Here is a 27,102-nt window from a genome sequence, read left to right as displayed (position 1 = left end):
TTTATGCTAGATATGCCATGTAACATATCTTTGCAAAGGTTATGTTCTACTAAATGTATTCATCCTATTCATATGCATGTATCATTTTTATATCTAAAGTTATGAACGTTGGCTCTAAGCTTGTATCTAAAGCATTTGCTGTAGGAAGCACATAAGGCAGATTTGGTCAACATAATGTGAAGGGGTTATTCAAGTAATTGGGAGTACTTAGCTACCCACGGACCTTGAGAGACGCCAATCCACATCTGAGCTTTCCTGGGAACTAACTTGTAAACAAGAGCATCGGCCTGTAAAGAACTGAGTCATGCATGGACATGTGATTTGCCCATGTGACTCCAAAACTCCATCTTGTAGCTGTGATTCTGCACAGGAAAACGGAAGAGGTTTCCACCCACAAAAGAAAGACTATATAAGACCCTGGGAAACCCCTTGATTTTGTCTTCAACTGGCTCAGAAGATAGCCTCTCCACCCCAAAGAGATATCTGTAAGAAACTGGAACAAAGGACAGTAACTACAGGATTGTGAGTGATTGCTGGACCCGGATTAGGAAGGAGTCTACTTTGTCAAAGAAGCTTATTGGAACATCTCTGAGGGTGAGAATTACCTGCATTTAGTTTCCTACTGTATTAGGCTTAGACATGCATGTTTTGTTTTATTTTGCTTGGTAATTTACTCTGTTCTGTCTGTTATTACTTGGAACCACTTAAATCCTACTTTTTATATTTAATAAAATCACTTTTTACTTATTAATTAATCCAGAGCAAGTATTAATACCTGGGGGAGCAAACAGCTGTACATATCTCTCTATCAGTGTTATAGAGAGCGAACCATTTATGAGTTTACCCTGTATAAGCTTTATACAGAGTACAATGGATTTATTTGGGGTTTGGATCCCATTGGGAGCTGGGTATCTCGATGTTGGGAGACAGGAGCACTTCTTAAGCTGCTTTCAGTTAAGCCTGCAGCTTTTGGGGGACGTGGCTCAGAGCTGGGTCTGTGTTTGTAGCAGGCTAGTGTGTCTGGCACAACCAGGCAGGGCACTGAAGTCCCAAGCTGCCAGGGAAAATGGGCTTAGAGGTAGTCTCAGCACATCAGGTAGCAGTTCCCAAGGGGGTTTCCGTGACGCAGCCGTCACAGTCACCCATTCCCAATGCAGCCACATAAGCACAAATCAAAAAGCCCCTTCTTCAAGGACCCAGATTAAGACATAGGCACTACAGGCCTGTGTTCAGGGCTTTGGCTCCTGGAGTCTGGTGATAACATCAGAATCTCAACTTTAAATTTTTAAAAAATTGAGTTTCTAGCACTCATGTTGGTGAAGAAATGTTCAAAACCATGACTATGCATAACCATCACAGGGGTGTTTGCAGAATGCCCAAAATAATAGCTCTGAGAGGTGCGGATCACCCCCTTCACATCAACTCCGAAACCTATCACTCTGGCAGTCTCCACAAATACCATTGCAGCAAAGAATTGCGTGTGACCTTATCTGCCACCACCCCACTGTGGTACTTCTAGAACACTGAGAATAGGTGGGGGCTGAGTCTTCACTCTTCTGGAACACAACCAAGCCCACTTAACATCAGAGAGCCGTCGCTGGGGGAGCCGGAGGACTCCATCATGCCCAGAATGGAGTGATGGTGGGCCCCCATCAGATGGTTATTTTGTGGGTGACCCCTGCCACTGTCACTTCAGGCAAGGTTGGGGCTATGGCATGGGAACAGGACCACAAGAGGTCCTTAGAGTGGTGAGACAAGGTGCCTGGATTGCATTAATCTAGCCCTATTTCTCCATGGCAGCCTAAACAGGATGAGCACAAAGTCCCTCATGTCCCCTCCCAGTGCACAGAGACGCAGAAGTTCCCTTAAGCAGCAATTCTGCCTGTGCCACCCCTGTGGATAAGCACCACAGAACTCTTGTGCTGGCCCTCAGCCCTGGGTGAATCTCATTCTTAGAGAGATTCTTACAACCTATCCTGGAAAACAATCCCTCAATCTCACGGACCTTGGGAGGCAGGCCAGTCCTCGCTTACAGACAGCCCCCTAACCTGAAGCAAATACCCACCAGCAACTACACACCACACCGCCAATCCCTGTAGAAAACCTCATTACCTACTCTGTCCCCATATCTACTCTAGCAACAGCATCAGAGGACCCAACCACATCAGCCACACCATCAGAGGCTCATTCACCTGCACATCTACTAATGTTATATATGCCAGCAAAGCCCCTCTGCCATGTACATTGACCAAACCGGATAGTCCCAATGTAAAAGAATAAATGGACACAAATTGGACATCAGGAATGGTAACCATACAAAAGCCAGTAGGAGAACACTTCAATCTTCCTGGACAGTCTATAACAGATTTGAAAGTAGCTATACTTGAACAAAAATACTTCAGAAACAGACTTCAAAGAGAAACAGCAGAACTAAAATTCATTTGCAAATTCACCATTAATTTGGGCTTGAATGGGGACTGGGAGTGGCTGGCTCATTACAAAACCAGCTTTGCCTCTCCTGGAATTGACACCTCCTCATCTATTATTGGGAGTGGACTACATCCACTCTGATCGAATTGGCCCTGTCTGTGAGGCAACTCCCTTCCCTTCATGTGTCAGTATATAATGCCTGCATCTGTAATTTTCACTCCATGCATCTGAAGAAGTGGGTGTTTTACCCACGAAAGCTTATGCCCAAATAAATCTGTTAGTCTTTAAGGTGCCACCAGACTCCTTGTTGTTTTTGTGGATACAGACTAACACGGCTGACCCTCTGACATTCTTAGAGAGGGTTGTTAAAATTGCAGATGTACCAAAATGTCTGGAATTAATTCACATAGTCACATTTAATTGTTCTTTGTAAATGGCAGCTCAATCAATATCTCTAGTTCTTTCAGCATTAGAGGAGATGCAACCTGTTCCTTTCTTTAAGAAAATGTGCCAGAACCATGTAGACATTTGGCCTTAATGCACATGCAAAACATTTTTCTCTTCTATTTTTCATTATTTTGGATTAAATGACATTATCAACAGAGTGAAGCAGTGTACTGGATATTTAATTAAAGAGATAGGACATGTTCACTCTCAAGGTAGAAAGGAGGGCTGTTCTCTTTTGACAAGCGAACATTTTAAGGTGAACTACAAAGCAAAACTGAAAACCGAGTTAAGCACAGATTTTTCTTCAGAATGCCCCTACTCACAAGGCTATAGGGGACATTCAGCACAAGTAGTTGACTTAATTAATATTTTCAGAATTTTCTTTTCTTGTTGGGAAATCTTCTTGGCACTTCCTAGTATGTGACATCATAAATGCCAGGAAGTCTCACTGTACACAGAGTGCCCGAGTTGCATTATCTGTGATGTGCAAGAGTGAGGCATTCCAGAAATATATTTAGAGAGCCAGCAAGTATAAGGTATAATAAAATTAATAATTATATCACCACCACCATTAGGTCCTTCTCTTCATTGGTCAGCTACTACTGCAATTGCTCCTTTACTCTTAATAACTACCCATTTTAGACAGATAATATTATGCTGTACATATCTTTTGAAAGCTTTAATGATTCCTTCCTATCCATCCCCTCCAACTTGATCAAGTAAACACAATTCCTCCACTAAAAAGAGTATTTTTCAACACGTTCACATCTATCACCTCTCTCTAGCCTCAGACCTCTTATTTCCCTCAAAAAATGTCTAATGTTTGTATTCTCGCCAACTCTGAACAAACTCTTCTTCTTCCACATATTCCACGTCTGAAAATGTACCACTATCTCCACAACACTCTTGTGCATGTATGTCAATATGTCGACTCCTCCACTACTCAAATCCTCATTCAGACCTTCATCTCCTCTTTCCTTGATCTTGCAACTGTTAAAACTTCCATTGACTTCATTCAGTATTGTGGGATTCTAGCCATGCATAAAAGTCAATGAGGGATATGTGGTTAAAACACCATGCAATGCTTTGAAAATTTAGAGTTATATATTAGTGCCACAAAAACATACCCCTCTGATTTCTAACAAAGTTAAAAACACAGCAATAAAGAACGTTAGCTAAACAAACCCACTCTAGTAGTTGATTTGAATGCTAACTAATTTTTATAGTTACAGTTTCTTGAGGTACTAAAATCAAACTGACAAAGCCATTTGTTTTCCCTGCCATAAAGTCACATAAATCACAGATTATACAGGTTTGAAAATTTGTGTAGGATACATAATAATACTTACACAACAATGCTGACACTTTAACGGTGAACAGAGGGAGAAGTGTTCCTGTCCCAGGGAAAAAAAAACAAAAAACATAAAACGACCAGCCACCCCATCAAACGATGCCACTCCCTTGAGGGTGTTGGTAGAGAAGGAAAAAAATAGTTTATAACTGATGTCTTTTCATGAAAGCTTGAGGTTACAGACACCTTTTGCATCATATGTTCCCAACATCATGTATCGTCTGTATTTATTGGTGGATCATGATAGCCATGAATGGCCACAGAGAAACTGGTAAGCTAAGGAATAAGGGTTAGCTTCCAAAAAATGAATCTAACTTATTTTGATGTTATGGGGCACTCACACTAGCTTTATCTAAATCTTGTAGTAATTTTGTCCAGCAAAAAGAATTATGAGAAAAAGAAGGTATGACAAACCAAGCTCTATTGAACTTCTTTGTTTCAAATTTCTACTAATTTCAAATAATTTTGGCAGTAATTATTGCAAATCATTTTAAATACCTTGGAAATGAAATTACTCTAATATTTATGTACTATAACCTTTTATTTTGAACCACTAGAAGACTAACTATGTCAATAATCTTCTATTCCCCCTGCTCCTTGGAAGTTCTTTATTTTTCACTCCTGACAAAGACCTAAAGATTCCATCACACTTCAGAAACCAACGCTCTGCTCAACTTTGAGGTAAGCATCACTAGTAACATCCTCCTCACCAAGGAAGAGCTTTCTTAACCAGCCAGAGAAGGAATCACTGTTAAGCAAAGTGAGCTGTTCACTATACCACAGGAGATGTACATGCTGGGCTTGATTCTAATTACTGATGTAAATCAGGTATAACTCTGCTGAAGTCAATGGAGCAGTTGAGGTCAATGGGGGTACAGCAATGTTAAAACTGTTGTAAGTGAAATCAGAACCAGGCTTTTTGTCTCTACAGCACTCCTAACAGTGACAAAGAGGCAGAGAGTTAGAATGATTTAGATAAGCTTTTTAGAGAGAGCTATGTGCCAGGTACCTCCATCTGAATAACAGCAATTTACATGGGTTGTTAGGTATCAGAAAATAACAGACATCTCTCAAGTCCTTATGAATCATCCTACACTTTAAACAGAGTTTAATAACTTCAAAGGGACATATACAGTGTATATAGTATACATCACTCCTGAACTTTCCAAGCACTTTAAATGTTCACAACTAAAAACTAAAGTTTTCATTGAGGCTTTGTCTACACCAGTGGTTCCCAAACTTGTTCCACCGCTCGTGCAGGGAAAGCCCCTGGCGGGCCAGGCCGGTTTGTTTACCTGCCACGTCCGCAGGTTCGGCCAATCACGACTCCCAGTGGCTGCAGTTTGCTGCTCCAGGCCAATGGGAGCAGCGGAACAAGTTTGGGAACCACTGGTCTACACATTAGGAATTTTAGCCACCAACCTACAAGCACCCCAAGCCTCCTCCAGCTGCAGGAACCTCTGGGTGCTGCACCGGAGCTTCCTGCAGCAGGGGGAGGAAATCAGAGGTGAATCTGATCTCCTCTCCTCCCCCGAGGAGGAGCATGCAAGGGAAGGACAAGTCCTGTCCCTCCCCAGCCCAGCCAGGACTTGCAACTAGGAGCACCCTGGCTGAGGCGGTCCCAGAAGCAAGGGGGAGATTTCATGGGGAAGGGCTTATTTTAATTTCATGGTCTGTGACACGTTTTTCATGGCCGTGAAATTGGTAGGACCCGGTTTATGAGGTTCCCTGATGGATCCTTTATGGCTCAATATGCTCCCATCACACATAAATCATCTCTGGGAGTAACCCAAGTCATTTTAATCTCATCTCGTCTCCCCAGCTAGCCTCTCTTCTGTCTCCAGATCTTCAATTTTGCAGTATAAGAAACTAAATTTTGATCCTTAAACTAAATCCTAGTTTAACTTTCTAGTCTAAACTTAATCTTCTAGAACTGTACAGCCATCATCTTCTAGCTTGGCTGCAGCTCTCATGTTTTAGCTGGGCAGTTTTTCTGAAGTAAAGTTTAGATTAGAAAGTAAAACTAGAAGCTGATTTAACGCTTATATTTCAGTTTCTCACATTACAAAATTAGGACAGGTGAAAGACAGAAGTATAGAAAAAAAGTAGAGGAAGAGGATTTCTCCATCACCCTGACTACCTATCAGTTGTAGTTGGTAGCCTTTTCTTTTGACAAGAAAAAAAAAAACTGTCTCCCTTGGGAGGAAGGAAAAGGGGCCTGATAAATCCACAGAGCCTTACAAAAGGAGTTTAAATACATTATTTAACAATATGTACATTCCAAGTAAAAGAGTAATGGTTCTGCCAGTTTCTTTGCTACAATTTTATCTTATCCTTCCAGTATGAAAACATAGTTCCCAAAAGAAGGATATTTTGTACAAAACAACAAAAAAAGTAAGTTGCTTTTGAAAATTCAATTTAAAATTGAGCTATTTTCCAACAACGATCACAGAATCATAGAAATGTAGGAGTGGAAGGGACCCCAAGAGGTTATCCAGTCCAGCCCACTGCACTGAGGCAGGACCAGGTATATCTAGACCATCGCTGAAAAACGTTTGTCTAACCTGTTCTAAAAACCTTCAATGATGGGGATTCTACAACCTCCCTTGGAAGCCTATTTCAGTACTTAATTATCCTTATAGTTGGAAAGATTTTCCTAATACCTAATCTACATCTCCCTTGCTGCAGATTAAGCCCATTACATCTTGTCCTACCTTCAGTGGACATGGAAAACAATTGATCACAGTGCTCTTTATAAAGAGTCCTTAGCATATTTGAAAACTGCTAGCAGCTCCACCACCAGTCTTCTTTTCTCAAGACTAAACATGCCCAGTTTTTTTAACTTTTCTTCATGTCAGGTTTCTAAACTTCTTAATTGTTTTTGTTGCTCTCTTCTGGACTCTCTACAAATTGTCTTCATCTTTCCTAAAGTGTTTCACCCAGAACTGGACACAATTCTCCAGCTATGGATTCCCCAGTGCCATGCAGAGCTGGACAGTTACCTCCCATGTCTTACACACAATACTCCTTTAGCCTTTTTTGCAACTGTATCACCTGGTTGGCTCATATTTCATTTGTGATCTGCTATCACCTCCAGATCCTTTTCTACAATACTAGTTTTTAGCCAGTTATTCCCCATTTTGTATTTGTGCATTTGATTTTTCCTTCCTAAATGAAGTACTTTGCACTTGTCTTTATTGAATTTCATCCTGTTGAATTCAGACTAATTCTCCAATTTGTCAAGATCATTTTAATTTCTAATAGTGTCCTCTAAAATGCTTGCAACCCATCCTTCCCAACTTTGTGTCATCTGCAAATTTTATAAGCATACTCTTCACTCCATTATCGTAATCATTAATGAAATTAATTACGATTACAAATTGTTTACAGCTGCTTACAAATTGTTTAATAATTTGTTCCAGTACTTTTCTAGGTATTGAAGTTAGACTGACTGGTTTATAATTCCCCAGGTCCTCTTTGTTCCCACTTTTAAAGATAGGTACTATTTTGCTCTTCTCCAGTCCTCAGGGCCCTCACCCATCCATCATGAGTTACTGAAGATGATCACTAATGCTTCCAAGATTGCTTCAGCTAGTTCCTAAACTATTGTAGGATGTAGTTCAATCTGGATTCTCCAGAGACCAACAAACAAAGAAAAGCCTTTTGAATAAAAGCCTGCGTTTTAAGCTGATTCAGAGCTTTCTTCCTGATCCAGAAAATGGACTGATCCCCTGGTCCATAGAAGGCCCCAATCCTTAGAGTGGTTTGGAAGGATTTGGTCTACTGAGGCCTCATAAGACTGTGTTTATTCTGACCTGAAGTTTGTAATTGAAGGAAATGTCATTTGTACCAGAACCACAAAGTTTGTAGCAATCAAGAGAAGCATGCTCCCATATAAACTGGTGATAAACACATAAATTACAAGAGTGAATGACAGGAAGCTCCAAAAAAGATCAAGGAAATCTTAAATGTACTGATCTTTGTCTCTGTCTAAAACTGTTGAACACCTGTATGATCAACCAGTCAATAAGATTTAGCTGATGTCAAGAAGGGCCTGCCATAAAAATTATCAGAAACGTAGAAATCAATGGTACCATGGATGGAAGAGTGGAAGCCATATAGTAGTTTGGTGTTCTAGAAAAAAAGTGGGGGATCTTGAAGCTAGTCTTAATAAACTCAGAAAAATAAAAAATCATCATGAAGTAGCTCAAGTCACAATTTCTTGCCACACACAAAAATAAACAAACCCCACAAAAAATGATTACATTAATGCAAAATTACATAATTATTTTTGAGTACCAGTATAGAGCAATTTATAAATGTAGGCACCCTTTGCTAGAGGGGCCTCTGAACTTTATAGGGAGTGTTCCAGGAGAAAAGCCGGTATGCTGAAATCTAGCCTTAGACTACAACTCCCATGATGCCTTGGAGAAAGAGGTAGAGATTTCCTTGTGCAGGGAGAACAGGCGGTGGACTCCATTTTTGGAAAAGGAGGGAGATTGCTGCTGTGGAGCTCTGCCTGTACCAGGAGCTGCTGCTAGGAAGCCAGAAGCTGCTACTGAGAGCCTGCAGGGGCTCTGATCGAGCAGGAAGCCTCAGAGGCTGTTAGTGGCTTCACTGCAGTCAGAGCAGAGACTGTTGCTGTGCCTAGAGCTGACTAAGGTGGGCCTGCAGTGAAGGAACTGTGAGTAATCCCCACTCTGGTTTGGCAAAGTACTTGCAAGGGAAGGGACACAGCAGAGAGACTGAGTCTGAGGAGAAGCAGAGTGATCTTCCCACCGAACCAGGACCCAGAGCTGCTGACATTTGGTGGGGCCAGCTCCAGTCATCAGAGGGGTTATGCAGCTTGCTGCCTTGGCTGGACTGATACACAGACCCAACAGAGCACTGTTTCCAGCTGCAGATCTTCAAGCGCACCCATGCAAGCAAGCATCTAGAACTCTGAAATCCAGAGGCGTGTACACTCTGGGGTGGGGTAAATGGTGACAGTGTAAATGCCAGATACATAAGTTTCATTTATTATTGTATACTATATTTGTTAATTGATTTTACTCAACTGCCCCTTGTGGATTTAAATTAGTAGTGACATATAATCTTAGACTTTTATACCCTGATTTGTTAAATTGTTAAATAAAGGTGTGCTAACTCTAATTTAAGTATATTGGATGTATATTATTTATAATTGGTATTTTTGAGTTACACCCTTGTCACAGATTATATTATTATTATTATTTATTAGAATAACTTTATTCCTGGAGGTTCCCAAGGCACACCGTTGAGTGCGTATGGGGGCCAGCCCGGTGGCGGCACCGCCAATTTTAAATTCCTTTAGGAATAAAGGAACTGCAGCAGAGGGGCGAATAGAGGATTTCTACCTCTCCAACAACACCATGGGAATACTCAGGATCTTCTTTAATGTGAACAACAATAGGCACACAGGTGAGTGTTGCCTGCTCCCGAGTAACCCAGGGAGGAAAGGGGGGTTACATAAATATTTGCAGATATTAAAAAAATGTGTTGAAAGAAGATCCATTATAGTCAGGCCCAAAAAGAGCATGTGCAGCTAAACACAGAGCTCAGTTTGTTTGAGAGTGGTGGTGGGTGCACTTTCCCGTATGTACATTGCTAGATACACTGGTGGTTCCCAACATCCCTCTCTTGTGGCTTAACATTCGCCTGTGGTTTCTTGCTAACACTACTCAAACCCCATAATCCCTTGCAGATGACAAAATTTGTGAGGTCAGGGTCAAACAAGAACCCCTGGGTGGATAACTGATGTGCTGGGTGAGCAGGCTAATTGGTAGAGGTTGTACAGATTAGAGTTGTACATCAGGTTGGGTTGTGGGAGGCTTCACCAGAGTGAGGGCTGACAGAATGTTGTTGTTATGGGTTTCTCCTCACTCCTCTCCTTCCCCCAACCCTGCACTCTGATTTGGGGTAGCATTGTTTTAAGAAAAAGTTGTAGTTTGACTTCTTGGAGCATCTCTTCCCCTCCTCTAAACCACCTGCTGATCAGGCACAGAGGGAACAACAAAAGTGAAGACATGAGCATATGGAAGGGAATGGAGAACAGCCAGAGGCTGCAGCGGAAGGGAGGAGCAGGATGCAAACTGAACCCATCCACTCACTCTTCTCCTGCAGTGGCTCCTCCTGGATCTAGACATTTGCTAATTTTTTGTTTTGTTTTCTCAGTTGATGGGGTGCAACTGAAAGTGCTGTAGTAGAAAATAAATGGGAATAGAGGAAGATTAGAGGAGATGGCCATCAATGAGTCACTCATGCCTTTTGACAGCTATGTTAAGATCCAGGTGGAATTACCAGGTGGCTCACCAACAAAGGAACTTAATTTTTTATTGTCATTGTGTCTTTAGAAAGTCCCCTTACAGGTTACAGTGATAGAAGCAATCATCAGAACCCACTCAAATGGAGCACAGGGGGCGGGGTCTCATTAGTTTAGCCTCTCTGCTAAGCAGAACAATGGGAAATGATAAGGACAGGTATTATATATTATAGTGAATTTGGTGAACAGTAAATATCCCAAAAAGGAATGAGTCACTATTCAGAGAACAGAAAGAAAGCATTTCTCAATATCTACTGGCAAACAAGTTGATGTATGGAGCCTGCTGAAAACCAATCACTGATAAACACAGATTTTTAACTTTTATTGAAAAAAGTTAACAGTACATGACATATGAACTCTGTAGTCACATGATAATATAATTATCATTTGAATTACAGTAGCACTCAAAGGCCTAAGTAAGTATAGGGAGCCCTATTATGCTAAGTGCTGTACAAACACAGACTCGGAGAAATTAGAGAAATTCAGAATGCTAAATAGTGTTTACTGGGCGGGGTGGGAGTAAGCAGGGCAGCAGGCCCGAGAAGGGAAAATTCCAACTACCATACTCTGCACTGACTTTGCCATGAGCAAGGAAATTTAATCCTCTAGTGGGATATAAATGCTTCAGTCCTTCTCCTTGGAGGAAACACTGGCCACCAACAGGAGTGGGGAAGGAATTTCAGTACGTTGGTGTTTTCTTAGCATTAATTTGGTATTTGTCACAAGTTTATGGAAAAAGAAGCCCTCTGTTGTATTAGTGCTTATTGAGGCTGAAGCTCATCCTATACCTGAATACGGGGCTGGAATAGGGGGCCACAGGTGAAGGAGGTATTTTGCCATCAAACACACATTAAAGACCCTTTGTCCCTGGCCAATCCTTCCCATGAGGAAGGGGCTGGTTGAAGGATTTCAGCTGAGACGTATATCTCATTGGGCAGGAAACATTGGGGTACTAGTCTGGTTTGGGTCCTACTATAGTTACTGTTTGACAGGGGTAACCACTCTAGAGTAATGTTATTACCAAGTAACAAGTATTGGGATTTCCAGTTTCACACAATATACAATGCTGCAGCTATTCACTTAAACCACAGCCATGTGTGGAATTTTTATTCACCAACCTCTTAGTGCCAATGACCAAGATCTTATTCTTGGAGAGCACTACTATCACTAATAATCTAGCACTAAAAGAGTTATATCAGATTCATTTTACATGGTGTGGTGATAGAAACAAACTGACACATCAAATCAACTCATTATCTTTTATCTGTTAACATTTGCAATTGCAAAAAAAAAAAAAAATCTTCCTGTTTTCATTTTGATTAAAAACATCTGACATCTTTTAACTGTAATATTAGTCATTTTGCAAGTCATATTCCAACTGTAAATTGTCCATTTGAGTCTCTGTAACTGTTAAGGCACAACTCAAAGGCAAGATAGCACAAGTGTTCCTGGCTCCTAAACAGGAGTCTCAGTAGTATTTACAATAACCCAGACACTGTACAAAATAAACTGAACAGTATTTCTAAATGTTTTCACTAAATGAAAATGAAGCCGTGGTTCATCTGGTTCATATTCACACAACCTTAAGTATCTCTGTCTGCATGGCCTCAGTTAAAAAACTGGCAAATCCCAAAAAAACAACAACAAAGAGCTCTGCTTTACACAATGAATAAGGCAATAAACACAAACATTGATCCAAGCTTATGTTCTTGGTGAGGAAAAGGGAACAAAGAGCAAATGGTGTCAACTCTTGGTGATTTGACTTGGCAAGCGCTGTTAAATGTCTGAATTATCCAGCCTACATCCAGCAGGAGTCAGTGTAAAATGAAAAATATTTATTTACAACATCAACATGCAAAATGTTACACAGAATATGGCCCTGTTAGCATACAGTGGCATCCAAAAGTATCTTTCATCTTTTTTTTTTTAAATTAAGTCCCTTTAGCAATTAAAAGACATTCACTCCTTGGGGAGGACTTTACCTCCCACTCAATAAGGGTAATTAACCATTGGAACATTACGGAGGCATGGAGCTACATTCTTCATTACTTGAAATCTTGAAAACAAGATTGACTATCTTTCTAAAAATATGCTAACACTCTACCACAAATTACTGAGCTTGATGAAGGAACTACCAGCAATGACCTTTGCTATGCACAAAGTAAGACTAGATAGTCACAATGGTCTCTTTTTTGCCTTAAAATCTGAGTCTATTTCTGGAGGAAACTGGGAAGCTATGTCCTGTTTATTTAAACTGTACCAAGAAGCCAGACAGGAGGGCAGCGGGGGAAGGTTCAGTGGATTCTCAGTGCTCTCTTTTGAGCTATTATCCTCTCAGCCCAAACAGGAGGGATGCACCTCTTTGGTTTAGGATTTTGATAGTACCAAACTCAGTGTTAAGGCCTAGAATATATTGTATCTGATGTGATTCTGTACAATATCAAAGGAAGTTCAAAAGAATAACACTTTTTTTTTCATATTATACTATATATAGTGTACAAGTTTGGCCTAATATCATAGTATTTACTGCACATCAATACAGTTTCCACTACACATAGTATGACAAACTATATCTTTACAGATTGTAGAAATCAAAAATGCTGACTCATTTACTCATTCTCTTCCCTTGGAAGTGAATCATATTTTTTACAATAAAGTGGCGATATCAAAAGTGCAGTTCTCTACTCACCATAAGCCAGGTATTGTGCAAGCAACTATTGATGTGAGGAGATTATCCAACACAACTGTTAACAATTCTGACACTCCTGAGCATTGACAGCTACCTTAACCCAACCTTCAAGAATATTATATGCAACCAACTATGACATGAACTTAATTATCTTCACTTGGACCTTCAAATGAGTTCTAATTCTGAACTCAGTTTGTTGCACTTCAGTGCCCAGGGATTAATTTGTGCAATTCACACATACTCTGAAGACATTAGCTGTTTAGAAGTACATATATCTTTTTTGTACTGTCATGTACTGTAGGCTAAGCTCCTCTCTCAGATATGGACATGTAATTCCCAATGCAATCAGATTAGCAGTACATGTTTCAAACTTGTATGTGGAAACTAATACTGACCCCAAATATAAGTCTCTCATCCCAGCAATTTCATTCCTATGCTCCATTTTACTATGGTGCAGATTATCTTGTTCATGATAATTAAAATATCTTAGGTTACCAAAACCCCATTCGTGACTCATCTATGATGCCTGAATTACAAAAAATACCCTTCAATTTCTCCCACATCGTTATATCCACTCCTCTAAAAGGAAGTTTATGTGCAAGAATAGGCATTCAGTATGTGGTAACAGGCCATTAAACGCAGACAGGAAAGGCTATTAAACCTGCTTATTGGGAAAGCAGCTATCACATATCACCACTAAAAACTAACTCTGAAATCTGAAAATTTTTAAAAAAGGAAAAAACAATCCAACCAAGTGGAACAATAAAAAACTCCCATCATATCGAATACAAACAGAACTATCCCAAGGAACACGGAAGCAGTACAAAGTCCACTGAAAATTCAGCATAGATATTCCAACTCACAGAAACCAGATCAAACCTGCTTGTGATGATGTTCTATATCTGTCTTACAAACTGAACCAATACATTTCTATTTTAGAGGCCAACTTAATTCATGGACTTCATTTTTGTTAGTGTAACTGCATTCACAAATAACTGAGTGTATTTTTGCATCTGGAATGAATTAGATGTCTATCTAGTAATATTTTCACCATAAAAAAACAAGTACAACCATTTGTGAAGGCAAAATTGTGTCATCAAAAAAGAACATGGGGTTGGGACCTGACTGAAAATCAGGGGTGAAATCCTGACCCCAATGAAGTCAATAGGATTTTTGTCATTGACTTCAGTGGGGTCAGGATTTCACCCCATGACTTCAAAATCCATGTAAGTGTAGTACTTTTGTATTCAAACTACATAACTACTTGGGGAAGTTACAGAGTTAGCTTCAATCTAGGGTTACACTATAGCAAGTGAGAGAAGGAACAGCGATTCATCATGGCTACAATCTACCCCTCCACCAGAGGGGGTCTTCAGAGAGTTAATGAAACCCAGAAAATAGGCAGCACTGACCAGGAAGGGCAGAGAGCTGCACAGCTGGGGAGGTACTGGTTCAGTGCATTCCTACTGCAGCATCTACTGGTGAGACCCCTAGTGGAAAATACAACTGCTCTCCCTAGCAGCTCTGTAGGCGAGGCCAGATAGATAAGGCTGCCTCAGAGATTGTGCTTTTCCTCAGAGCATTGCTTGAGAGGCAGAAGTAGGGGAGTTTGGCCATTGTAACTAAGAATTTTCCATACGATCTATGTTTGGGTTTAATTGAACTTCAGGAGTTTCTAATTTTTTTTAAAAACTACAATTAGAGTTGGTAAAAAATATAATATAAAACAATAATAAATTATTATTAATAATCCAAAAGGCGTATAACAAAATTCAAAATTTTGAACATGATCTCATTCAAAGTGTTGAAAAGAACTCGTTTATCATATTTTCTAAATTTTTCCACTATTTACAAATAATCATCAGAAACACTGACAATATTCATTTACCCAAACCTGGAGTTTTTGGTAAATGAAAAATTGTCAATAATCATTTTGATAATGTTTTTGATATTTTTAAATGAAGATTTAAAAAGGCAACACAGTTTTTGCAAATAATAAAAAAAATTGAACAATGTTAACAAATGACGGTGAGAATTTTGTTTTCAATTAAAACAATTTAGTGCCCAAAGTTTCAATCAGCTTTAACTACAAAGCTGTTGTAAGGTTTTGGCTCTTAAATTAATGATAAAGCTCACTATCAAGCTGAACTCAGTTTCATAATTTTTTTTGTCCATGGTATTTTAAAGGGCTCCACTCCCCGTTTACTGTATTTTTAATACCAGTCAAAGTTGTAAAGCTTGGTCCAAAGTTTTTTTAATAAGACTTTTGCTGCATTGCATCCTCCTGTACTAAAAGCTTAAAAGTGAGGACAGGAGACCCGAGAAAATTCTGCAACAGTCACTTAGCAAAGGTTTGATGACAGCTCCTGTAAGGGAGGCAGGATTTGGTGAGCTGCAGTAGGAGGAGGAGATGTGGACTTCAAATTCTCTGTATCCTGGGGATCCTCAGGGAATGAGAGTTCCAGCTGCACAAAGAAGGGCTGACCCTCCGTGGTGCTGCCTGGCCCATTCTCAGAAGCCATGATGCCACTGATTATCTATGGGTATGTCTACACTACAGCTGAGAGCACGGTTACCAGCTCATGCAGAAAGACACACACTAGCTCTGCTCAAGTTAGTATACTAAAAATAGCAGTGTAGCAGAGCGGCAGCTCAGGCTAGCCACCCAAGTATGTACCAAGGAGGTCTGGGCAAGTTTGTACTCAGACAGCTAGCCTAAGCTGTTGCCTATGCTATCCCCAGATAAACTGCTATTTTTTGCGTGCCAGGTTGAGTGGAGCCAGCACGTTTGTCCATCCATACTGGGAAGCACACTCCTAGCCTCAGTATAGACATATGTCTTTGAGCGAGACTGTAGGCATGGAGTACAAGGTAGTACCTCAGGGAGTACCCTCAGCTTCTGACAAATATTCACTTGAATGTCTGACAGGTCCCCAGAATAGCATATGTAGAACATCTGCTCCCTGATCCAATTTCTCCCAAGAGACCTGATCCTGCGAAGTTGCAGTATGTTCCCAAGGAGGGAGGAGCATATTACAAAGGGGGCCACTCTCAATTCTCCCTTTTTAGCCCCATTTTGCTCTTCTTTGTTCCCTTCACATCTGCAAGCAGAGTGGTGGAACTGACCCTTTGATCAGAGCCTGATCTAATATTCACTGAAGTCAATGAAGATATTCCCATTAAATTCAGTGGGCACTCGATCAGGCCCACAAAGAGAGAGTGTTTCAGAACATCAGAATATTGCTCAGAAAACTGCAACAAAATTGAAATCATGGAAGCACAACCATAGCAATTTTTTTCTGATTTGAATTACAAAAAGAGAGAAAGTACAAGCCGTTAAGAAGGAACAAGATATGTTCTATAAGGAAGCCAAGATATTTTTTTTCCCCGACATGTGCCAAACAAAGCCGAAGAAACAGAAGAACTTGGCAACATTCAAAAAGCCAGTCTGTGGAGAAAGGAATAAAGCCAAGCTCCATGTGGTTCAGAAAACAGAAAACTCTTGTACTGCAGGACTCCTGGTCAGCTAAAATTTTCCCAGAAGTGCACAAGGATATTAGTCGAAAAAGTATATTTATCAAGAAACATCAGAAGATGATAAATAAAACAACACCAGTGGAACAGTTTACCAAGGGTCATGGTGAATTCTCCACCACTGTGGATGTTTTTTCTAAAAAAGATATACTTCAGGAATTATTTTGGGGAAGTCCTATAACCTGTGTTATACAGGAGATCAGGTCACTAGATGATCACAGTGGTTCCTTGGAATCTCTGAACACCACAACTTTAAATCAGAACTCAAAATGTGTTTAATATTTGAAAAATGTACTGCTCTATTAGAGTGTAATGTCACATATGTTAAGTGTGTTAGACAGGAAACATGGACAAGTGTTAAAGCATGGGATTAGAAGTCACGAGAACTGAGTTCCATTCCTGGCTCTGCCATACACTTGCTGTGTGACACTTCTAAAAGAAAACTGGCAATTCACATTTGGGATACTGCTTAAATTCATACAATGAGATTTTATCCTTTGAGTTACAGAGCTACTGCATTTATGGTAGTCACCACTTGTAGCTTCTACATTTCCCACATTACTATGCACTAGGCTAAACCAGTGACAACATACAGAACTGGGAAAAGTCTTCCGTTTTATTTTATAGAAACATATAAATAAGATGAACAGGGTTCAAGACATCCCCACTTGGTGTGGTGCTCTGTCCCTCTCTGGTGGTGGCAGGGTCACCTAGAAATCAATGAGCTACAGCCTGGGCTAAGAGAGATGGGTCTTTTCACTCAGGCACTAGTCGCTCATGCACTGAGATCCAGAGATCCAAGGTTCAGTCTCTGCTGTTGATGACCTACCCAGGGTGCTGGTGATGATATATAAGCAAATATTTGTATGATTAAGGCAAACAGCTTTAACTAATAAAGCAATTACGTCAGACAGTCAAGGCCGGTGTAACCATTAGGCGAACTAGGCAGCCACCTAGGGCGCCAAGATTTGGGGACACCAAAAAGCAGTGCCCAAATTTTTTTTTTTTTTTACACTATTGCTGGAAAACGAATGAATAACAAAAAGAGAAGCGTCCTTGAACTTGCATTTTAACTTGTCATTCTCTCGTACATTACAGCTATAGCCTACGCCAGTTCTGCATTGCGGGCACAAGCGTACTGCTTCACTACAGTACAAAGTGGCAATGACGTCATTTTTCTCGTCGCACGCAGCCATTACCCATTCTGACAGCTGTTTACCATGCTAAGTTTACTAGTTTTCGGAGGTTGTTGACCGAGGCTAACTATTTTTGTTGAGTTGTTTCAGATCTAAGACTCTCGCAATTGCTGCTGCTTCATTTTGCTAATACTTTGCGTCAATTGTGTGTGTACGTTAAGTATTTGAGTGTATATGTTTATCATATACGAATATGCGTTTGTAGGTTGTTCAAATTTGTCATACAACAACTGACAATATCAGAGTATCCGCCATTCTAATTTTATAAATGTTATTAACAACAATAACTGGATATTCTAAAGGTAGAATAAAATGTAGTAGATTTTGATATGAAAGAATGAAAGAAGGAAGTATATGTGACTAAAAAGGATGTATTTCCAATTACAATCAACATTGCTTAATTTTAAGGAAAAGTCATCATGATCTCTTAATCAATGTTTACATCAAACAGATGATGAAATTCAATAGCGACTCATAGTTAGTAAGTGACATGCATTCTCTATCCTTTACTTTTAATTGTGAACAAGAAAAAAACTGATAGGAATAAAATTTCATCAATGTTGCAACAAAGACTTGTTGGGCTATCTACCTTGTCAATAGAACATGACACTGCTCGCAGCATTGACTTGGAAGAACTTGTTTCTAAATTTGCTAAACTGAAAGCGCGGAAAAATAAATTCTAAATTATAACGTGTTACTCTGTGACACTGTATTGTGTATAATGTATGATGTATAATGATTTATTTTAAGATCCATGCTATGTTGTGCAAAGTGAAAACAATAACAATTGTCAGGTTATTCATTTATTTTCATTAAATATGTAGACTAAATAATGAAATTAGAATTAATACACCTTTGGCTTGAAAATTTATTAATGAACAATGCCACGTTATGCAGTATTCATTTTTGAAAGTTTATAATAAGCGATGCTCCGGGGGGCGCGGTGATGGGGGGGGCGCAAGGTAGAAGTTTCGCCTAGGGTGCAAAATATCCTTGCACCGGCCCTGCAGATAGTACTTCCCATAACAACAGAAACCTATGGGGGCAAAAGGAATTGAGCAACATCATAAGCCAAAGTATTTACCCTTAACATCATACAGCTTGATTCTGTTTGTTCGTAGAATTGGTACGATGTGGGGGTTTTCCCCCAGAAATAAATTATTATGAATTCCCTGCAATACGGTACACAGGTCACTAACTGGTCAGGGATCTGCTGCTATGCATATCTTGTCCTCCCATTCCCATGAGAGGTGGGACATAAGTGGTTATTCCAGCAATTTTGAGTATTCTAGAGTATTTTGTGAGTCATTCAGACACAAGAACCAATACATCATTAGGTAGGAAAGCATTATTATCCCCATGTTACAGATGGGAAACTGAGGCACAGAGAGACTAAATGACTTTCCCAAGATGATACATTATATTTGTGACAGAACCAGCAGCCAGCCCAGATCTTCTGAGCCCCAGTCCAATGCCTTTACCAACTGCAAAACCATCCTTCCTAGACCATCCCAGGGAGGAGTACAACAGGAGATGTCATTTCCTGGGGCCTCAGACAAGGAACAGCCAAATCACATTACCAGTGCTTAAGCAGCTGAAGTGGCCATTTCCACTATTATGCCTCCAGCAGGGCAAACAGATTTGTCCCCTTGTATCTGCCCAGGCCCACCAGGCTTAAGATTTGCCCCCTGTGCCTTCTTTCATACCATCCCTTACACTTCAAATAACCACCCAATTACAGTTTGTCAAGTACCTTTATAGATTGCTTAATAAAGACCAATCTATTCTATGAGGCATTCTACCCTTTTTTACCCTGTTTGTTTGTTCTGGCTCATGCTTTAAGAATGCCAATCTTTTGGGGCAGGAACATTTGTTTGCTCCACACATTCTGTGCACTGTATAATACGGTGTGCTATATATAGGATGGAGGCACCAGTCACAGTGCCATAGTTAAGGCTGAACTGATTTTGCACCGAAATAACCAATTAAAATAATTATCCCTTTATTTTATTAATTTTCTCCAATAAGTAACTGATAAAAGAATAAAGCAAAACAAAGTTCCGTTAGCATTTCCTAAAGGAGAAAGATGGCCAGAGATTCCTATCCAAATTTTGGAAAGACAAAACCAGAATTGATTTTTAAGTGAAAAAAAATGTTTACAATGAGAAGCTAATAATTTTTGGGTCTTATTTGCAACTAAAAATGACCACTTTTTTTTTTTTATTTCCATGGCATTTCCTGTACAAAAATCGGTAAAGCACATATGGATGACTTCTAGAGATTAACAAAGACAAGACAAAGTACAGATTAAAGCAGAACGAAGTAGGTCAAACAAAGTGGGAGGGAAAAAAGTAACTGTTGCTAGGTGGCAGTGTACCTTAAGCAAAGAATATTGTAAATCATAGATTCTTGTGAAATTCATCACTTACTAAGATGCATGTTACTTGTTCCCATAATACCATCCTCCACACCTAGATGAAAAACATAAACCTAGATATACATTAGGCGCAGATCTTTTTTGAGCAGACTGAGAAGAAGCACTGAAAAACTGTTTATGAGACAGACCATTATGCAATATCCTCAAGAGAATAGCTCCACAGTCCTTTTCTAGTTGCTTGAGAACTGAAAGCCCAGTGAACTGAGACTGTACAGCTTGAAAAGAGCAGAGATTTGCTCAACCATTGTTGAGCTCTAACAGAAAAAGAATGCAAAGAAATAAATTTTAACCACAACTTACATCTTTTCAACATAATAATGAATTCAAGATGTTGAAAAACATAATAAATACACTGTTTAAAACTAAATTATTTCATAGTTATTTAAGTAATTTAAATGTTTCTCTTCCCTGCTTAAAACAGAGTTAATTAGTCATTAGTTCTATTAATTTTAGGGTGGAGATGGCTAAGACAATAAGAAGTGTGGAGGATGAAACTAACACACAGGTCATGAAAATGTCTATGCATTCAATGCCCTTGCAATAAATACACTAAAAAGCAAGTTGTTAGGAGAAAGAGATCCCGAGAGCAGAGGTTAGGATACCAGAAAATCTGTCATTCCTGATGTTTGCTCAAACAGAAAACTACCTTAACATATTGCCTAAATTAGCAGAGTGGTAAAAAAGACAGGCTGATGACATCTCGTGAACTACAATTCACTTGGTAAGAAAGCTGTTAACAGGCTCACAACTTGTCACAAAGAAGGACAGGATGTTCTGGAGACAAAGATGAAATAACTTCTTTTCAGAAATATCTGTCTGGGCTCAGGAAGGTGATCTCTTCGAGAAAGATTACATTTCAGTCTGTTTTTTGGGAGGGAGTCTGAACTAATGAAGAGATTAAAGTTGAACACAAATGTGATTCAGGGCACAGTCAAGCTGTAACGGAGGGGGTTAGTAAGAAATGTCCCTGGGGGTAAATATATTCCATAATTACCCACTATAGGGTTCTTTGAAGCACAGGTTCTGACCATCACCAGAGACAGTATATTGAATTGGAAGGACCATTGGTCTACTCCAGTATTGCAATTTTTAAATTGCTACATGGTTATGTTCACGTGAGTTACATGTGCTGTATATTTTTTCATTCATCTCAAAGAGTTAACTCTCTAAGGTGCCACAAGTACTCCTTTTCTTTTTGCGAATACAGACTAACACGGCTGCTACTCTGAAGTCTACTGTTGTCTATTAAAATGTCAGCCTTGTTAACTACTTCACAGCCGATCATTTTAGCAGACACATACATCTAATATTTTTAGCCATCATAACATTTCCAGATATCATAGTAGTAAGCATGGTCTTGTCATATTTGCAGCATCAGACCCATAGGTAAGAAATGTTTGTCTCAAGGATTTTAAATTTACATCATTAAGGGCCAGATTCTGTTTACCTTACTTTGGACAGTAATCCCAATGACTTCAGTGGCACTATGCCATGAGTCAGGCAAGCAAGATATCTGCTGTTTAACCTCTTACTTGGATAGATTATCTGCACACAGAGAAGAACAGCTTGAGGAGAAAGAATTAGAAAGCCAATACTGATTCAATAATTTTATGAAGATAAATGGGAATAATCTTCACAATAAAATGGCAAGTGCTACCGGCTTTTTCCACATTAGAAATGTTTCTGAAGGGGGAGAAATGGGGAAAGAAACGAAACTCCCTGGAGACAAAAACATTACTTCCCCAGCAAACTGCCCAGTTCCTCCAGAGCAGCCTTTCTTCCTTCCACAACAAGAGATATATCTCTTTGTTGCATGCAGGAGGCAGGGAGCATCATCGGATACTGAAGTTTAACCCAAAATAATATTTGCTGTGACTGAATCAACCTTTGTTCTTGGTTCTGTTTCTTCACTATCTCTGATGTTAAGCCTTGGCAAAGACTGCTAGAAGTCAGCTTTTCCTTTGTATTATTTATTATTACTATTATTGCCAGCATTCACAAAATAAACATTTATTAAAAGGGAAACTCCTCTTCCTTCCTTTGCAATCCCCAAATAAAGTATTTAAGTAATTTAACAAAGAAACTGCACTTACCTTATCCTGAAATCTGATTACAGCTAATGCACACCTATAGCACTATGCAAGTAACAGCAAACTATTAAAACTACTAAATTCAGAAACATTTAAGACCAAAATCTTGCACACTGTAGTTTTTTAATAAGCCACTCCAAATAAAGGACCCCAATTCAGCAAACCATGCCTAACCAGCAAAGCACTTAAGTCCCATTGACTTTTATAGTACTTTAATTAAACATGTGCTTAAACTGAACTAGGGCCAGTGCTCCCCTTACCTTTGAGCAAAACTGCAGCTTCAAAAGACAGTGACCCCTGCAACAGGTCATGAGAGTTACAGGAATTAAAGAAAATTATCTCAATCATTAGGACATTTAAACTCCTATGCGGTCTGAAATGCAATAGTAATGGTCAACTAAGAGACTTCATAAAATATGAATAATTTTTCAGTCATTCAATTCAATAAGGCTTCACTGGCATGACAAGCTATACACCAGTTACTAAAGTTGCCAAGGGCTGGGGCTACACACTGGGTCTGAGGTTTGATCCTGTGTCCATTTGTCACCAGCATCCATTCCTGATGCAGTGGCAAGTTGCTGTATAGTGTGATGCCATCTCTGCCATGTTTCTCCTTCCTCTCTCAGTGTGGCAGTTTCTCATCACTTTTTGATTAAAAAAAAATCTTTACATTTGCCTTAGTTTTGCATATTTTATTGGAGCAAGGCAGTCTGCTAGTATGAAAGGTCTGTGTAGGGATCTGTAGTATTCTAGGTGGATGATGTTTTGATTTGTTCTTTCCAATGTCAGGTATATTGGTGTTTTAGGCACTGATCCAAATACTGAAGAATTCAGTTCACAGAGAAACAACAATGAGGAGTCCTTGTGGCACCTTAGAGAGACTAACAAATTTATTTGGGCACAAGCTTTCGTGGGCTAAAACCCACTTCATCATATGCATGGAGTGAAAAATACAGTAAGCCATATATATATATTACAGCACATGAAAAGATGGGAGTTGCCTTACCAAGTGGGGGGTCAGTGCCAATTCAATCAAGATGGAAGTCACCTATTCTCAACAGTTGACAAGAAGGGGTGAATTGAAGAAATATGACCACGTACCTTCTTTGAAATCACCAGTTCTCTAGTTGGAAGAAACAAAAACTAACATAATTGGAGAAACTAAAAGAAACACAACTTATCTTCTCTGTTTCAACATCATAAATAAACATGGGGAAATAGTTTTACTTTGTGTAATGAACCTATCCTTGCAACAAAGCCTGTTGCCAGCTGTGTCCACATATCTATTCAGGGGACACCATCATAGAGCCTAATCACATCAGCCACACTATCAAAGGCTCGTTCACCTGCACATCTACCAATGTGCTATATGCCATCATGTGCCAGCAATGCCCCTCTCCCACGTACATTGGTCAAACTTGACAGTCTCTACGTAAAAGAATCAATGGATACAAAACAGACTTCAAGAATTATAACATTCAAAAACCAGTTGGAGAACACTTCAATCTCTTTGGTCACTCGATTACAGACCTAAAAGTTGCAATTCTTCAACAAAAAAACTTCAAAAAACAGACTCCAACGAGAGACTGCTGAATTGGAATTAATTTGCAAACTGGATACAATTAACTTAGGCTTGAATAGAGACTGGGAGTGGATGGGTCATTACACAAAGTAAAACTATTTCCCCATGTTTATTCCCCCCCACCATTCCTGAGACATTCTTGTCAACTGCTGGAAATGGCCCACCTTGATTATCACTACAAAAAGGTTTCTCCTCTCCCCCCACCGCACCCTGCTCTCCTGCTGGTAATAGCTCCCCTTAAGTGATCACTCTCCTTACAGTTTTCAGAGTAACAGCCCTGTTAGTCTGTATTCACAAAAAGAAAAGGAGTACTTGTGGCACCTTAGAGACTAACCAATTTATTTGAGCATGAGCTTTCGTGAGCTACAGCTCACTTCATCGGTGAAGTGAGCTGTAGCTCACGAAAGCTCATGCTCAAATAAATTGGTTAGTCTCTAAGGTGCCACTAGTACTCCTTTTCTTTCTCCTTACAGTGTGTATGGTAACACCCATTGTTTCACGTTCTCTAGGTATATAAATCTCCCCACTGTATTTTCCACTAAATGCAGCCGATGAAGTGAGCTGTAGCTCACGAAAGCTTATGCTCAAAAAAATGTGTTAGTCTCTAAGGTGCCACAAGTACTCCTTTTCTTTTTATTATATCAGCACTCTCTGTAAATAAAAGAGGGCAAAGAAGCAGTGAAGGCCAGCAGTATAACCAAGCAACATAGGCATATATCTGACTCCAACATGACATACAACTTCACCTGAGGCTGAATGTGACAGGTCGCTAAAGTCTGGATTGCCTATTTGGTCTATGTGTGGTATATTACACACAGTTTTTCTTGCTAGGGTATGGATGAAGCCTAAGTGATACCCCTAGTAATTGAACTTTACATGCAAACATGCCACAGGCCTGACCCTACATGGCTTTTACACCTTAAATTCCCACTGATTTTGATGTGGGTGCACAAGAAATCAGCCCTCTTGATTTATTTTCAGTCCAGCACATTCCTGAATATAATGCATGTGTCTGCATGTTGCACAAATACTTCACTTAAAAATTACAGCTCTAAGACTTCTCCCAGCCCTGCACAGATCACTGGGTACATTCAATTCTGAAAACTGTGCCAAGTTTCAAACTTGGATTCGGATCCTGCCTCACACCAGTACATGGAACCTTTAGACAACGTACTCAGCTAATACAATAGTACCTGGTTTTAGCACTGCAACTGTAATAGGGGACATATGTTCATGTCACTCATTTGGTGTTTGGTGTTTGTTACTTACACTGGATTTCACGTATAACTTTGAAGACCCACAGAAAACCTCTGGCTCTAAAACTACTGCGTGCTAGACCCAGGGCTGTAACACTGGGCTCTCCAAAGGCTGCTCCAAAAACAACAACTCGGGACCTGCAAGTGGGATCTCGGGCGCTGGAGCTCAGTGCCGCTGTTTCACTTTTAGCGCCTCCCCTGGCCGGGGCCGGGCGGAGGTCGGAGGATAAACCTGGTCTCAGGAACGCAGCCTCAGGCGGCGCCAGAGCTGTCGCCTTTCGACTCCGTCTCCCCTCTCGGAGCGGCACTTACCCGAAGGACCCGGGGGGAAGGGGACAAATGTGGGTATTTACCCCTCTCCCCCGTTCGCACAAAGCCTCCAGGAAAAACAACCCGCCCGGGCTCTTCCAAACACTGTACAGCGCCTGCCTCCTCCTCCCCCGCCCCTTACCTCCTCCTCCTGCTGCAGGCGCACGCCGCCCAGAGGAGCAGAGCCGTGGCGATGGCAAGGCCGTAGGTGTAGAGCGGCAGCAGCTCCCAGGGGGCCATGCTAAGGGAGCGGGCGCGTTTCCCGCCGCCGCCGCCGCCAAGGCTGCCTCGCCTCGGAGGGGAAAGTTTGTGTCTGTTGCTGCAAATCCCTGCCTTGCCCGCAGCTCCCGTTCCGATCCTCCCCCGGCCAGGGGCTGGGTTTGGCATCGGCGTCTCGCCGCCGAACTTTGGCTACCCACTGTGCGAGCCGCTCCCTCCAAGATTGTCCCAGCTGCCGCCCCGAGGAGAGGCGGGCGGGCAGCCAGCCAGGCCTGTAGGAGGGCATGCGCCCGCCCCCTGGCGCAGGGTCTTTGCTTTCCTCAGGCCCGGGGGTGGGGGAAGTGGCCCCTCTCATCGGGGAAGGGGAAATAGATGAAAAATACGTTGCTGCCCTAAAAAGTCCCAGGGAATGAGTCAATGAGGCAGGGAATGTACCTTCTAGTAACGATCCACCTATCCAAGAATGACCCACAAAAGTAGTGCCCCTTTAACTACACTGTATAGTGAAAGTAGTGTAACCCCTGCCCCAGTGTGAACATACAGAATATCAGGGTTGGAAGGGACCGCAGGAGGTCATCTAGTCCAACCCCCTGCTCAGAGCAGGACCAATCCCCAACTAAATCATCCCAGCCAGTTTACATGGGTTTAAAGGTCCTTAAAGTGGCATAAAGAGCAGGAATACTTGTGACACCTTAGAAACTAAAAAGAAAAGGAGGACTTGTGGCACCTTAGAGACTAACCAATTTATTTGAGGATAAGCTTTCCTGAGCTACAGCTCACTTTGTAGCTCACCAAAGCTTATGCTCAAATAAATGTGTTAGTCTCTAAGGTGCCACAAGTCCTCCTTTTCTTTTTGCGGATACAGACTAACACGGCTGTTACTCTGAAACCTTAGAGATGAACAAATTTATTAGAGCATAAGTTTATAGTTCATTCCCATAAAATAGGCTGTACCAGGCAGGAGTGCTGGAACAATGTGTACGGTGGAGGTGCTGAGAGCCAGTGAACTAAACTGTAAACCTCCTATATAATGGAAACTACTTCAAGCCACTGAGTGCGGCAGCACCCCCTGCACCCTTAGTTCCAGCATCTATGATACGAAGATATCTGTCATAGTATCTGAGCACCTCCCGATCTTTAACGTAGCTATCCTCACAGCAGTTCTTTATACCACCAGAACTGCCTCCACACTAGGGGACTGTAGGGGATTGTAATGCTGGCA

General features: G+C 40.7%; 1 protein-coding gene across 1 annotated transcript in view; it reads right to left on the bottom strand.

Moving 5' to 3' along the window:
• CYP7B1 (cytochrome P450 family 7 subfamily B member 1) overlaps positions 1 to 26,108 on the bottom strand; it is a 193,620-nt gene extending 167,512 nt beyond the window's left edge. Inside the window, exon 1 of the mRNA XM_073331022.2 lies at positions 25,804 to 26,108. Within this exon, the coding sequence (XP_073187123.1) occupies positions 25,804 to 26,048 (245 nt within the window). The 5' untranslated portion in view covers positions 26,049 to 26,108. The remainder of the gene's footprint in view (positions 1 to 25,803) is intronic.
• Between the last annotated feature and the right edge of the window lie 994 nt (positions 26,109 to 27,102).

Source organism: Lepidochelys kempii, chromosome 2 (genome assembly GCF_965140285.1).
Source record: "Lepidochelys kempii isolate rLepKem1 chromosome 2, rLepKem1.hap1, whole genome shotgun sequence".
Taxonomy (NCBI): domain Eukaryota; kingdom Metazoa; phylum Chordata; order Testudines; family Cheloniidae; genus Lepidochelys; species Lepidochelys kempii.
Note: the sequence above shows the minus strand (reverse complement) of the source record. Positions and strands in the feature narration are given on the sequence as shown.